At 55.0% G+C, this 15596-nt stretch overlaps 1 protein-coding gene across 1 annotated transcript; it reads right to left on the reverse strand.

Moving 5' to 3' along the window:
- On the reverse strand, positions 1-13862 carry LOC130607883 (solute carrier family 22 member 6-like). Its single transcript, XM_057425376.1, has 11 exons — positions 13761-13862; positions 11384-11742; positions 11170-11273; positions 9838-9992; positions 8824-8992; positions 6455-6578; positions 5058-5167; positions 3153-3367; positions 1969-2077; positions 510-713; positions 1-159 (listed from the first exon to the last, which is right to left on the reverse strand). Exons 2-11 carry the CDS (start codon positions 11729-11731, stop codon positions 90-92), a joined length of 1608 nt encoding a protein of 535 aa, XP_057281359.1. The 5' UTR covers positions 11732-11742; positions 13761-13862; the 3' UTR covers positions 1-89.
- Positions 13863-15596: the final 1734 nt, after the last annotated feature.

The following is a 15596-nucleotide window of genomic DNA, read 5'->3' on the forward strand; positions in this document are numbered from 1 at the left end:
GTCAAACCCCAGCATTGGGATGAATAAATAGCGTCGGGTGCGGGATGATGCACCCGGGGTCCGGGTGCCAGGGCCCATCCTGGTCCCCTTCAGGCGCTGTCCTTGGTGCTGGGGCTGCTCAGGGGGATGGTGACCTCCTTGTCCTTGAGGTGTCCGGCTCTGGGGTACCAGAGGGAGAGAAAGCCCCCAAACCTTCAGGGTTTGAACCCAAAACCTTCATCCCTTCCAACCCTGAGACCTCCCACCCTTCCTCACCCCAACACCTTTGTCCCTTCCCATCCTAAACCCTTTGTCCTTCCCAACCCCAAACCTTTAGGGATGGATGGGTAATGGATGGGTTGGAGCTTGGGGTCCTCCCAAGGCTCAGTGGGGTTTGGGTTGCGTCAATGGGGCTTAAGTGGGTCAATGGGGTCTCATCCCCCCCCACTCCCCAACCTCTTTGCCCCCATCTTGGGGGGGTTCCCTCCTCACAGCCCCATGGTGGTGACCAGGCCCCAGTGGTTCCTCACCGCATCTCCACATCCGCCACGGTCTCTGGTAGGGGCAGGCTCCGGGTCTCGGGTAGGAAGTGAGTGGCCACGGCCGACACGATGGGGGCAGCCCCATAGATGAGCAGGGGCAGGAGCGGGCTCACGTCAGCCGCCATGCGCACGAGAGGGGCCACCATGCCCCCGACACGAGCCATGGTGCCCCCCAGGCCCAGCCCAGTCTGCCTGTGCCACCAGGAGACAGGGGGATGGAGGATGGGGGTCAGTGATGGAGGAGGGAGGGATGGAGGGGTTGATTGGGGTTGGATGGATGGAAGGATTGGGGGTTGGATGAAGAAGTGGTTGGATGGAGCAGTTGAGTGATCGATGGAGAGGTGGATGGGTGGATGAAGAGGTGGATGGATGGATGGAGAGGTGGTTGGGTGGATGGATGGATGGATGGATGGATGGATGGATGGATGGATGGATGGATGGATGATGGATAAGGGATGATGGATGGATGAAGGATGGATGATGGATAATGGATGGATGATGGATGGATGGATGGATGGATGATGGATAAGGGATGATGGATGAAGGATGGATGATGGATAATGGATGGATGGATGAATGGATGGATGGATGGATGGATGGATGGATGGATGGATGGATGGATGGATGATGGATGATGATGGATGGATGGATGGATGGATGGATGGATGGATGGATGGATGGATGGATGGATGAATGGATGGATGGATGATGGATGATGGATGTATGATGGATGGATGGATTGATGATGGATGAAGGATGGATGATGATGGATGATGGATGGATGGATGGATGGATGGATGGATGGATGGATGGATGGATGGATAGATGATGATGGATGGATGGATGGATGGATGGATGGATGGATGGATGGATGGATGGATGGATGATGGATAAGGGATGATGGATGAAGGATGGATGGACAGATGATGGATGATGGATGGATGGATGGATGGATGGATGGATGGATGGATGGATGGATAGATGATGAATAAGGGGTGATGGATGGATGGATGGATGGATGGATGGATGGATGGATGGATGGATGATGGATAAGGGATGATGGATGAAGGATGGATGATGGATAATGGATGGATGATGGATGGATGGATGGATGGATGGATGGATGGATGGATGGATGACAGATGATGGGTGGATGGGATGATGGATGACGGATGGATGGATGACAGATAATGGGTGGATGTTGGATGGATGGATGACAGATGATGGATAATGGATGGATGTTGAATGGATGGATGGATGGATGTTGGATGGATGGATGGATGGATGGATGGATGGATGGATGGATGATGGATAATGGATGGATGGATGACAGATGATGGATGGATGGATGATGAATGATAGATGGATGCATGACAGATGATGGCTGCTGCCTGACCACTGGCGGTCGGTCTACGGTGCCCCCAGCCCTGCAGGTGTCCGCACCCACCTGATGACGGTGGGGAAGAGCTCTCCGGTGTAGATGTAGGCGCAGTTGAAGGACGCGGCCAAGGAGCCCTTCCCCAGCACAGCCAAGGCCATTCTCAGCACCCGCAGCTCTGCACGGGGGGGAAGGTCTCAGCCTCCACCATGGGGAGTTCACCCTGGTCCTGCCTCTGCTGCCCCCAGCACCCCCCATCCTTCCTTCACCTCCCCTGCAGCGCCAGCATCCACACATCACCCTCTATCCCTGCATCCCATCATCCCACCTCCATCTCGGCAGCCTCTGGTCCTCCAGCTTCTCTCTCTGCCCTTCTAACCCCATCCCATTATCCTCCATCCCATTGCCCCCATCCCATCATCCTCCATCCCATTGCCCCCATACCATCATCATCCATCCCATTGTCCCCATCCCATTGTCCCCACCCCATTGCTCTCCATCCCATTGCCCCCATCCCATTGCTCTCCATCCCCTTGCTCTCCATCCCATTGCTCTCCATCCCATTGTCCCCACCCCATTGCTCTCCATCCCACTGTCCCCATCCCATTGCTCTCCATCCCATCGTCCTCCATCCCATTGTTCTCATCCCATTGTCCCCACCCCATTGCCCCCATCCCATCATCCTCCATCCCGTTGTCCCCACCCCATTGCACTCCATCCCATTGCTCTCCATCCCATTGTCCTCCATCCCATTGCTCTCCATCCCGTTGTTCTCATCCCATTGTCCCCACCCCATTGCCCCCATCCCATCATCCTCCATCCCGTTGTCCCCACCCCATTGCTCTCCATCCCATTGCTCTTCATCCCATTGTCCCCATCCCATTGTCCCCATCCCATTGTCCTCCATCCCATTGCTCTCCATCCCATTGTTCCCATCCCATTGTCCCCATCCCATTGTCCTCCATCCCATTGCTCTCCATCCCATCATCCTCCATCCCATCGTTCTCCACCCCATTGTCCCTGCCCCATTGCCCCCATCCCATTGCCCCCATCCCATCATCCTCCATCCCATTGCCCCCATCCCATTGTCCTCCATCCCATTGCTCTCCATCCCATCATCCTCCATCCCATCGTTCTCCACCCCATTGTCCCTGCCCCAGTGCCCCCATCCCATTGCCCCCATCCCATCATCCTCCATCCCATTGCTCTCCATCCCATTGCCCCCATCCCTCCCTCCCTCCCTCCCCACTCACCGCCGGGCACGGCGCTGTTGGCCAGGATGCAGACCCCAGCCAACGCCAAGGAGCCTCCTTGGGCCACCCTTCGCCCGAGGCCGCCGATGACCAAGGCCGACACCAGCTTGGCCGGGATGTCCACGGCACCGAAGAGCAGCTGGCTCAGGTACACATCCACCCCGAAGCCCTGCAGGTCCATGGCCAGCCCATAATAGGCAAAGCTGGTGGAGAACCTGCCCCAAACCCAATGGGCCGAAGCGTCATGGAATGGGATGGGTTGGGAGCAACCTTAAAGCTCATCCAGCTCCGAGCCCTGCCATGGGCAGGGATGGGTTCCATTAGACCAGGCTGCTCCAAGACACATCCAACCTGGCCTTGGGCACTGCATGGATGCACATGGATGCGCGTGGATGCGCGAGGATGTGCATGGATGCACATGATGCATGTGGATGTGCATGGATGCACATGATGCATGTGGATGCGCGTGGATATGCATGGATGTGCATGGATGCACGTGGATGTGCATGGATGCACATGGATGCATGTGGATGTGCATGGATGCACATGATGCACGTGGATACACATGGATATGCATGGATGCACATGATGAACGTGGATGTGCATGGATGCACATGATGAACGTGGATGCACGTGGATGTGCATGGATGCACATGATGCACGTGGATGTGCATGGATGCACATGATGCACATGGATGTGCATGGATGCACATGATGCACATGGATGTGCATGGATGCACATGATGAACGTGGATGCACGTGGATGTGCATGGATGCACATGATGCACCTGGATGTGCATGGATGCACATGGATGCACATGGATGTGCATGGATGCACATGATGAACGTGGATGCACATGGATGTGCATGAATGCACATGATGCACATGGATGTGCATGGATGCACATGATGAACGTGGATGCACGTGGATGTGCATGGATGCACATGATGCACGTGGATGTGCATGGATGCACATGGATGCACGTGGATGCACATGGATGCGCATGATGCGCATGGATGCACATGGATGCACGTGGATGCGCATGGATGTACCTGGATGCACCTGGATGCGGCAGCTTCTCCATGGCAGTGTCCAACCACCCTAACCATGAAACTCACCGGGTGGGACAAAAGACCACCAAAACCATTGGGTTTGGCCTCAAAAAGGTGGCGTTCGACCCCAAAAAGGTGCTTATAGCCCCAAAAAGGGGAGGTTTGCCCCCAAAAAGGTGGGTTCCCCCCCCCCCCAAAAAAGTGGGATTTGCCCCCAGGAAAGGGGGATTTCATCCCTCGAAGGTGGATTTTGCCCCAGGAAGATTGGGTTTGATGCCAAAAAGATGGGGTTTGTCCCCAGAATCGTGGGGTTTGCCCCCAAAAGGTGGGGTTTGCTCCAAGAAGAGGGATTTTGCCCCCCAAAAAGATGGAATTTGCCCCCAAAAACATGTAATTTGCCCCCAAAAGGTGGGGTTTGCTCCGAGAAGGGGGATTTTGCCCCCAAAAAGACGGAATTTGCCCCCCAGAAGGTGGGGTTTGCTCCAAGAATGGGGATTTTGCCCCCCAAAAAGATTGAATTTACCCAAAATGTGAGTTTTGCTCCAAGAAGGGGGGATTCTGCCCCCAAAAAGATGGAATTTACCCCCAAAACGTGAGGTTTGCACCAAGAAAGGGGATTCTGCCCCCGAAAAGATGGATTTTGCCCCCCAAAAGATGGAATTTACCCCCAAAACGTGAGGTTTGCTCCAAAAAGTGGGATTTTGACCCCCCAAAATGGAATTTGCCCCCAGAAAGATGGAATTTGCCCCCAAAATGTGAGTTTTGCTCCAAGAAGCAGGATTTTGCCCCCAAAAAGATGGAATTTGCCCCAAAGAGGTGGTTTTTTGCCCCCCCCCCCCCCCCCCAACTTGCCAGACAAAGGAGACTCCGCACGACACCGTCCTCATTCCCGGCGTCCGGAACAGCGCGGCCACGGCTCCCCCCGGCACCGGCGGCTCCTGGAGCCCCAGAGCCTGCAGTGCCTGTGGGGATCCATAGGGATCCATAGGGATCCACAGGGATCTGGGCCTCGGAAGTTGATGGGGAGCTGGGTACCGGGATATTGGAGGGGGGGGGGATCTTGGGAGGGATCCAGGTGATGTGGAGAGGGTTGGATGGAGCGGGAGGGGGGATCGGAGGGATCAAGGTGGGATCAAAGGGGTCCTGGGGGGGGATCCAGGTGATGTGGAGGGGATGGGAAGGGTCATGGTGGGATCAAGGGGATCCAGGTGGGATCAGAGGGATCCAGGTGGGATCAGAGGGATCTAGATGGGATTAAAGGGATCTAGATGGGATGTAAGTGGTCCTAGGGGATGGATCCAGGTGATGTGATGGGGATGGAAAGGATCCAGGTGGGATCAGAGGGATCCAGGTGGGATCAGAGGGATCTAGATGGGATTAAAGAGATCTAGATGGGATGAGTCCTAGGGGATGGATGGGATGTGATGGGGATGGAAAGGATCCAGGTGGGATCAGAGGGATCCAGGTGGGATCAGAGGGATCTAGATGGGATTAAAGGGATCTAGATGGGATGTAAGTGGTCCTAGGGGATGGATCCAGGTGATGTGATGGGGATGGAAAGGATCCAGGTGGGATCAGAGGGATCCAGATGGGATCAGAGGGATCTAGATGGGATTAAAGAGATCTAGATGGGATGTAAGTGGTCCTAGGGGATGGATCCAGGTGATGTGGAGGGGATGGAAAGGATCCAGGTGGGATCAGAGGGATCCAGGTGGGATCAGAGGGATCTAGATGGGATTAAAGAGATCTAGATGGGATGTAAGTGGCCCTAGGGGATGGATCCAGGTGATGTGATGGGGATGGAAAGGATCCAGGTGGGATCAGAGGGATCCAGATGGGATCAGAGGGATCTAGATGGGATTAAAGAGATCTAGATGGGATGTAAGTGGTCCTAGGGGATGGATCCAGGTGATGTGGAGGGGATGGGAAGGATCATGGTGGGATCAGAGGGATCTAGATGGGATCAGAGGGATCTGGGTGGGATCAGAGGGATCCAGGTGGGATCAGAGGGATCTAGATGGGATTAAAGGGATGTAGATGGGATTAAAGGGATCTAGATGGGATTAAAGGGATCTAGATGGGATTAACGGGATCCAGATGGGATTAAAGGGATCTAGATGGGATTAACGGGATCCAGATGGGATTAAAGGGATGTAGATGGGATTAAAGGGATCCAGATGGGATTAAAGGGATGTAGATGGGATTAAAGGGATCCAGATGGGATTAAAGGGATGTAGATGGGAGCTCACCTCCGGCTCCAGGCGCTCCCCCTCCTGCCTGCGGCCGTTGAGGCGGGCGACGCGGCGCAGCCCGGCCAGGGCCTGGTGGGGCCGCCCCACGCTGAGCTGCCAGCGAGCGGACTCCGGCAGCAGCCTGGGAGGGGGACAATGGGGTAACAATGGGGTAACAATGGGGTAACAATGGGGTAACACTGGGACAATGGGGTAACAATGGGGTAACAATAGGGTAACAATGGGGTAGAAGTGGGGTAACAATGGGGTAACAGTGGGGTGAGAATGGGGTAACAATGGGGTAACAGTGGGATTAACAATGGGGTAACAGTGGGGTAAAAATGGGGTAACAGTGGGGTCACAATGGGGTAACAATGGGGTTACAACGGGGTAACAATGGGATAACAATGGGGTAACAATGGGGTAACACTGGGACAATGGGGTAACAGTGGGGTAACAGTGGGGTGCCAATGAAGTAACAGTGGGGTGACAATGGGGTAACAATGGGTTTACAATGGGGTAACAACGGGGTAACAATGGGATAACAATGGGGTAACACTGGGACAATGGGGTAACAATGGGATAACAACAGGGTAACAATGGGGTAACAACGGGGTAACAATGGGGTAACAATGGGATAACAATGGGACAACAATGGGGTAACACTGGGACAATTGGGTAACAATGGGGTAACGGGGTAACAATGGGGTAATGGGGTAACAATGGGATAACAACGGGGTAACAATGGGGTAACAGCGGGGCAACAATGGGGTAACAATGGGGTAACAATGGGGTAACAATGGGGTAACGGGATAACAACGGGATAATGGGATACAGGGACATGGGGATAACAGGATAACAATGGGGTAACAGGATAACAATGGGATAACGGGGTAACAATGGGATAATGTGATACAGAGACATGGGGATAACGGGATAACTATGGGATAACAGGATAACAATGGGATAACGGGCTACAGGGAGAATGGGGTAATGGGATAACAATGGGAAAGGGGATACAGAGACATGGGGATAACGGGATAACAATGGGATAATGGGATACAGGCACATGGGGATAATGGGACACAGGGGTAATGGGACGTGGGACACTGGGATAACAATGGGATAATGGGATAATGTGACGGGGGACAGTGGGATAACAGTGGGATAACGGGACACAGGGATAATGGGACATGGGACACTGGGATAACAGTTGGATAACAGCATAATGGGACATTGGAATAACCGGACACAAGGATAATGGGACATGGGACACTGGGATAATTGAATAACGGGATAACAGGACACAGGGATAATGGGACATGGGACACTGGGATAATGGGACACAGGGAAGCAAGGACAGCAGGATAATGGGAAACAGGGACACAGAGACACTGGGACACTGGGACACCAGGATAACGGGACACCAGGACACCAGGATAACGGGATACCGGGACACCAGGATGACGGGACACTGGGACACCAGGATAACAGGATACCAGGACACCAGGATAACGGGATACTGGGACACCAGGATAATGGGACACTGGGACACCAGGAGAACGGGACACTTGGACAGGATAACGGGACACTGGGGCACCAGGATAACGGGACACTAGGACACAGGGACACTGGGACACCAGGATAACGGGACACTGGGGCACCAGGATAACGGGACACTGGGACATAGGGACACTGGGACACCAGGATAACGGGACACCGGGACACCAGGATAATGGGACACTGGGACACAGGGACACTGGGACACCCTGGGACACCATAACGGGATACTGGGACACCAGGATGGGACACAGGGACACTGGGACACCAGGATGGGACACTCGGACACCAGGATGGGACACCAGGACACCAGGATAACGGGACTGGGACACAGGGACACTGGGACACCACGGGACTAATGGGACACTGGGACACCAGGATAACGGGACACAGGATAACGGGACACTGGGACACCACGGGATACTGGGACACGGGACACTGGGACACAGGGACACTGGGACACCAGGATAACGGGACACTGGGACACCAGGATAACGGGACACTGATAATGGGACACCAGGATAACAGGATAACGGGACACCGGGACAGCAGGATATGGGACACTGGGACACCAGGATAACGGGACACCAGGACACCAGGATAACGGGACACTGGGACACCAGGGTAACGGGATACTGGGATACCAGGATAACAGGACACTGGGACACCAGGATAACGGGACACCGGGACACGGGGACACTGGGACACCAGGATAACGGGACACTGGGACACCAGGATAACGGGACACTGGGACACCAGGATAACGGGACACCAGGACACCAGGAGAACAGGACACCGGGACACAGGGACACTGGGAAGCTCCATACCAGGAGTAGAGGAAGAAGAGGCCGAAGGGCAGGGACACAGCGAGCTGCAGCCAGCGCCAGTGTGGGAGTGCGAAGGCCACGGCCGCCAGCAGGAACTGCCCCAAGGTGTAGCAGTAACCATTGATGGTGCCCACCACGGCCCGCGCCTCCGTCGGGATCCACTCCATGCCTACGGGCAGCAGAGGGCTCTATCCCATGGGATAGCACCAGAGTGGGAGAGACGGGGCCCTCCCAAGGGTTAATGGGGTTTGGGTTGAGTCAATAAAGCTTGAGGTGGGTCAATGGGGTTGGGTTGGAGCTTGGGACCCTCCTAAGGGTCAGTGGGGTTGGGTTGGGTAAATAGGGTTGGGTTGGAGCTTGGGGCCCTCCCAAGGGTCAATAGGGTTGGGTTGAGTCAATAGAGCTTGAGGTGGGTCAATGGGGTTGGGTTGGAGCTTGGGGACCTCCCAAGGGTCAGTGGGGTTGGGGTCAATGGGGTTGGGTTGGAGCTTGGGGCCCTCCCAAGGGTCAATGGGGTTGGGTTGAGTCAATAGAGCTTGAGGTGGGTCAATGGGGTTGGGTTGGAGCTTGGGGCCCTCCCAAGGGTCAATGGGGTTGGGTTGAGTCAATAGAGCTTGAGGTGGGTCAATGGGGTTGGGTTGGAGCTTGGAGCCTTCCCAAGGGTCAATGGGGTTGGGTTGGAGCTTGGGGCCCTCCCAAGGGTCAATGTGGTTTGGGTTGAGTCAACAGGGCTTGAGGTGGGTCAATGGGGTTGGGTTGGAGCTTGAGGCCCTCCCGGTAGTCAATGGGGGTAGGGTTGGGTCAATGGAGGCTGGGCTGGATCTTGGGACCCTCCCACTGGTCAATAGGGTTGGGTCAATGGGGGTAGGTTTCGGTCAATGGGGTTGGGTCAATGGGGTTGGGTTGGAGCTTGAGGCCCTGGTCAATGGGAGTAGGGTTGGGTCAATGGGGTCGGGTTGGAGCTGGGTCCCCTCCGTCCCCGGTGGCTCCATCCCAGCCCATGTCCCTGCTCACAGAGTGAGGAGGAGTTGAGGGACACCCCGGCCATGGCCAGGCCCGTCAGGAACCGGCCCAGGCAGTAGAGGAGCAGCGTCGGGGCAGCCGCGGTGCCGGCACCCGTCACCCCCAGCTGCAGGTAGCACCAGGTCAGCACCGCCCGGCGCCCGAACCTGCCGGACACCGGTGTGGACGTGGGTGATGGGGACATGGGGATGGGGACGTGAGTATGGGGACATGGGTGATGGGTACACTGGGATGGGGACATGGGTGATGGGGACACCGAGATGGGGAAATGGGTGATGGGGACACTGGGATGGGTGCACCAGGATGGGGACATGGGTGATGGGGACATGGGTGATGGGGACACTGGGATGGGGGCACCAGGATGGGGACACGGGTGATGGGGACATTGAGATGGAGACATGGGTGATGGGGGTGCCGGGATGGGGACACCAGGATGGGGACATGGGTGACAGGGACACCGGGTTGGGGACACTGGGATGGGGGCACCAGGATGGGGACATGGGTGATGGGGACATCGAGATGGAGACATGGGTGATGGGGACACCGAGATGGGGACACCGAGATGGGGACATGGGTGATGGGGATGTTGGGATGGGGACGTGAGTATGGGGACATGGGTGATGGGGACACCAAGATGGGGACATGGGTGACAGGGACACTGAGATGGGGACATGGGTGACAGGGACACTGGGGATGCGGGCACCGGGATGGGGACACTGAGATGGGGACATGGGTGATGGGGACACCGAGATGGGGACACCGAGATGGGGACATGGGTGATGGGGACACCAGGATGGGGATGCGAGTATGGGGACATGGGTGATGGGGACACCAGGATGTGGACAGGGGTGATGGGGACACTGGGATGAGGACACAAGTATGGAGACATGGGTGATGGGGACACAGGTGATGGGAACACCAGGATGGGACATCAGTGATGGGGATACTGACATGGGGACATGGGGCACTGGAGATGTTTGGATGGAGTTTGTGGGGTGGTGGAGATACGGGGATGGGGGACATGGGGTGATGAGGACACTGGGATGGGGGACATAGGGTGATGAGGACACTGGGATGGGGGACATGGGGCACTGGAGGTGCTGGGATGGCGTTTGCGGACTGGTGGGACCACTGGGAAGGTGACACGAGGCATTTGGAACACTGGGATGGGGAATGTGGGCACTGGGAATACGGGCATGAGGGTCTTATTGACAGGAGGACAGAGGGGGACACCAGGGCCAAAGGGAGGAGAGGACACCCCTGAGAATGCACATCCCAGTTCCTCCCAGTTCCTCCCAGTACAGCCCAGTGGTGGCCACCTACTTATCAGAGAGGATCCCAAAGAGGCAGGAGCCCAAGAGGATCCCGGCCATGTAAATGGATTGAGCCACTTGCTTCAAGGTCTTGGACTCACACACCAGGTCCCACTGCCACCAGGAGAGGACACGGGGGTCACCACCCAGCCCCATGGCTCCTCCCCACCTCCCCATCCCCTTGAGTGGGTGGAGGGGGAAGTGGGGGGGGATGGGGGCGTCACCTCAGTCACGATGGTGTGAGCGAAGGCCCCGTCGCGATAGGTCCAACCGTCGCGACAGGGCTCGGTGGGCGCCGCGCTGCCGTTGGCCGTGCCGTTGGCCTCCAGGAGGTGCCATTGGGGCTCCACGTAGCGGCGGCAGCGCTGGGGCTGCCGGTGGCCGTCGGTGGGGATGGAGACGAGGACGGGGAGGCCCCCGGTGCTGCAGTGGTGGTCGGGGACGCCGGCGGTGAAGTTCTGCAGCAGGTTGTGGCTGGCCAAGAGGAGCAGCGGCACGGCCAACGCCGCCACGTAGCTCACCTGGAAGCGACCCATCCCGCCCAGGCGGGCCAGCAGCGCGGCGAAGGACATGGTGGGATGCGCTGGGATAACGGGGGGAGGCCGGGTCAGGTGGAGGTAGGGGGGGGAGAGGTGGAGGGGGTTCAAGGGATGGGTTTGGGATGGTCAAGGGATGGGTTTGGTATGGTCAAGGAATGGGTTTGGGATGGTCAAGGGATGGGTTTGGGGTGGTCAAGGGATGGGTTTGGGATGGTCAAGGAATGGGTTTGGGATGGTCAAGGGATGGGTTTGGGGTGGTCAAGGGATGGGTTTGGGATGGTCAAGGAATGGGTTTGGGATGGTCAAGGGATGGGTTTGGGATGGTCAAAGGATGGGTTTGGTATGGTCAAGGAATGGGTTTGGGATGGTCAAGGGATGGGCTTGGGGTGGTCAAGGGATGGGTTTGGGATGGTCAAGGAATGGGTTTGGGGTGGTCAAGGAATGGGTTTGGGATGGTCAAGGGATGGGTTTGGGGTGGTCAAGGGATGGGTTTGGGATGGTCAAGGAATGGGTTTGGGATGGTCAAGGGATGGGTTTGGGGTGGTCAAGGGATGGGTTTGGAATGGTCAACTGATGGTCAAAGGGTGGGCTTGGAATGGTCAAGGGATGGTGAAAGGATGGCTGAGGGATGGCCAAAGGGTGGTCAAGGAATGGCCGAGGGGTTGGCAAGGAATGGCTGAGGTGGTGTTGGAGGAAGAAGTGAGGGATGGATCTGAGGAAGGACCAAGGGGTGGATGAAGAGGGCCCAAGGGGTGGATCTGTCAATCAATCGATCGATTCCTCACTCTATCGGTCACTATTGATCTGTTGGGGTGTCTGTCCATCTATCGGTCTATCAATGAATCCAATTGGTCAATCCCAGCTTCTGTTGACCAATCCATCCCTGGCTATTGCTTGCTATCAGTTCAGGCCCTTGCTGCTCCTCCCATTAGCAACCAATCATCAACCAATCACCAACCAATCATTCATCATCAATCGATCATCAATCAATCACCAATCACCAACCAATCATTAATCATCAATCATCTATCATCAATCATCAATCGATCCATCCCCTCCCCATCCCATCTCCCATCCCCTCTCCATCAATCACACCCCCCTGGCACTGGGCTCCCATCTCTGCCCTCTCCTAGTGTCTGGCTCCATCCCTGTCCCTGTGTCCCCATGTCCTTCCCTTTACTCCTCCATCCTTCCCCCCCGGTCAATCAATGGATCAATCAATGGATCAATGGATCAATCAACGGATCAGTGAATGGATCAATGGATCAATGTTTCACACCCCCCTCATTGACTCCTCAATTGCTCCATCACCTCTTAGTGACTCTTTCTTCTATTTTTCCCCATCAATCATTCTCCAGCATCTCTATTGATCCATCCAGGTATCTATAACTGACAAACTGATCAATAACCTTTCCGTTGATCAATCATCCATTCATCCATTTATTGCTTTATCATCTGCCTATTGATCAATGGATCAGCATGTATCGCTCATTGAGCAGGCTATTGGCCTTTAATCAATTGATTGATTGACCTTTAATCTGCTGATCCATCTCTCATCCTCTCTGTATTGATCAAGAGAATCTATTGATCAGTGACCTTCCTCTATCTATTGCCAGCCCTATTGGTCTCTATTGATCCATGTATCACCCTTCGTCTCTTGATTGAACAATCTCTTTAGTGTCTTTATTGATTGATCAGTTGAGGTTTAATCCTGCTATTGATCGATCAGATGAGGTTTAATCCTTCCATTGATCGATCAGCTGAAGTTTAATCCTGCCATTGATCGATCAGCTGAGGTTTAATCCTTCCATTGATCGATCAGCTGAAGTTTAATCCTTCCATTGATCGATCAGCTGAGGTTTAATCCTTCCATTGATCGATCAGCTGAGGTTTAACCTCCCATTGATCGATCAGCTGAGGTTTAATCCTTCCATTGATCGATCAGCTGAGGTTTAACCTCCCATTGATTGATCAGCTGAGGTTTAACCTCCCATTGATCAGCCTTTCCCTCCACTGCTTGATCTATTGATCCCCATTGGCCTCTCTCCCAGCCACCACTCACCTTTCCGTTGCTCCCACTATCCCTGACCTTCTCCCAGCACCTGATCCCACTTCCCGGAGCCGTCTGCTGGCCCCTACTGCCCCATGGCCCGTCCCTGCCCCTGCCCTTCTCCCTGCTCCTATTTAAATCCACCTCCATTCCTGGTTAACGTTTGACTCCGTCAGGATCAGACCCCGCTATGGGTCACTGGAAACCATCATCCAGGCATGTCCAGCGGCTCCCTGGGGCATCACCATCCTCTCCCTCTGATCCCAGATGGATGGGACCCCCCCCCCCCCGGCCCCTCTGGTTGCTGTCACCATCCAGGGTGGGGGGTGATTGATAGGGCCACATTCCTGAACCAGATCCTGGGAGCCCCTTGGACCGGAGGCAGTGGGAAGCAGTGGAACGTAACGGTATGGGTCAGTGAGCAGGGAAACGAGCCAGGAGAGGAGCTGGGATGGGTGGTGCTTGGGATGCCTGGATCCTGGTCACATGGATTTCTGGAAACCTGGGTCCTTGGGATACCCAAATGCCTGGCACCAGGACATCAGGGTATCAGGATGTCTGGGGGTCCAGATGCTTAGGTCCTTGGGATCCTTTGGTCCTTAGACATCTGGATTCCTGGGTCTTTGGGATGTCTGGACACCATCTGGATTCCTGGGATCGCTGGGCACCTGGATTCCTGGGTTCTTGGGACATCTGGGCATCCCAGTGCCTGGATTCCTGAGCATCATCCATCCATCCATCCATCCATCCATCCATCCATCCATCCATCCATCCTTCCATCCATTCATCGATCCATCGATCCATCATCCATCCATCGATCCATCATCCATCCATCATCCATCCATCTATCCATCCATCCATCCATCCATCCATCCATCCATCCATCCATCCTTCCATCCATTCATCGATCCATCGATCCATCATCCATCCATCGACCCATCATCCATCCATCATCCATCCATCCATCATCCATCATCCATCCATCCACCCATCCATCCATCATCCATCCACTTATCCATCCATCATCCATCCATCATCCATCTATCCATTCATCCATCCATCATCCATCCATTTATCCATCCATTATCCATCCATCATCCATCCATTATCCATCCATCATCCATCACCCATCCATCCATCATCCATCCATCTATTATCCATCTATCATCCATCACCCATCCATCCATCATCCATCCATTATCCATCCATCATCCATCACCCATCCATCCATCATCCATCCATCATCCATCCATCCATTCATCCATACATCATCCATCCGTCTATTTTGCATCCATCATCCATCACCCATCCACCCATCCATCCTCCATCATCCATCCATCCATCCATCCATCCGTCCGTCCATCCACCCATCACGAGGTCCCCACATGATCCAGAGGCCACAATGCCACCAGGAGAACCATGGAGGGGATGGATCCCACCCCAAAACTGCTCCTCACCATCCCCTCAGGCTTCTCACCCCAGCGGCACGTAGCCCAGCCACCTCTGGGTTGGAGTTAATGTTTGAGTCAATGGTTGGGTCAATTATTGGGTCTATGGTTTGGTCAATGGGTGGGTTAATGGGTGGGTCAATGGGTGGGTTGATGATTGGGTTAATGGCTGGGTCTATGGTTGGGTTAATGGGTAGGTCAATGGTTGGGTTAATGGTTGGGTCAATGGGTGGGTTGATGATTGGGTTAATGGTTGGGTCTATGGTTGCGTTAATGATTGGGTCTATGGCTGGGTCAATGCTCGGGTCAATGGGTGGGTTAACGGTTGGGTTAATGGGTGAGTCAGTGGGTGGGTGAATGGATGGGTTAATGGGTGGATCAATGGTTGGGTTAATGGGTG

The sequence above is a fragment of the Pezoporus wallicus genome, unplaced genomic scaffold (genome assembly GCF_028554395.1).
Source record: "Pezoporus wallicus isolate ANWC-B61680 ecotype Strahan unplaced genomic scaffold, APGP_CSIRO_Pwel_v1 contig_11311, whole genome shotgun sequence".
Classification (NCBI taxonomy): Eukaryota; Metazoa; Chordata; class Aves; order Psittaciformes; family Psittacidae; genus Pezoporus; species Pezoporus wallicus.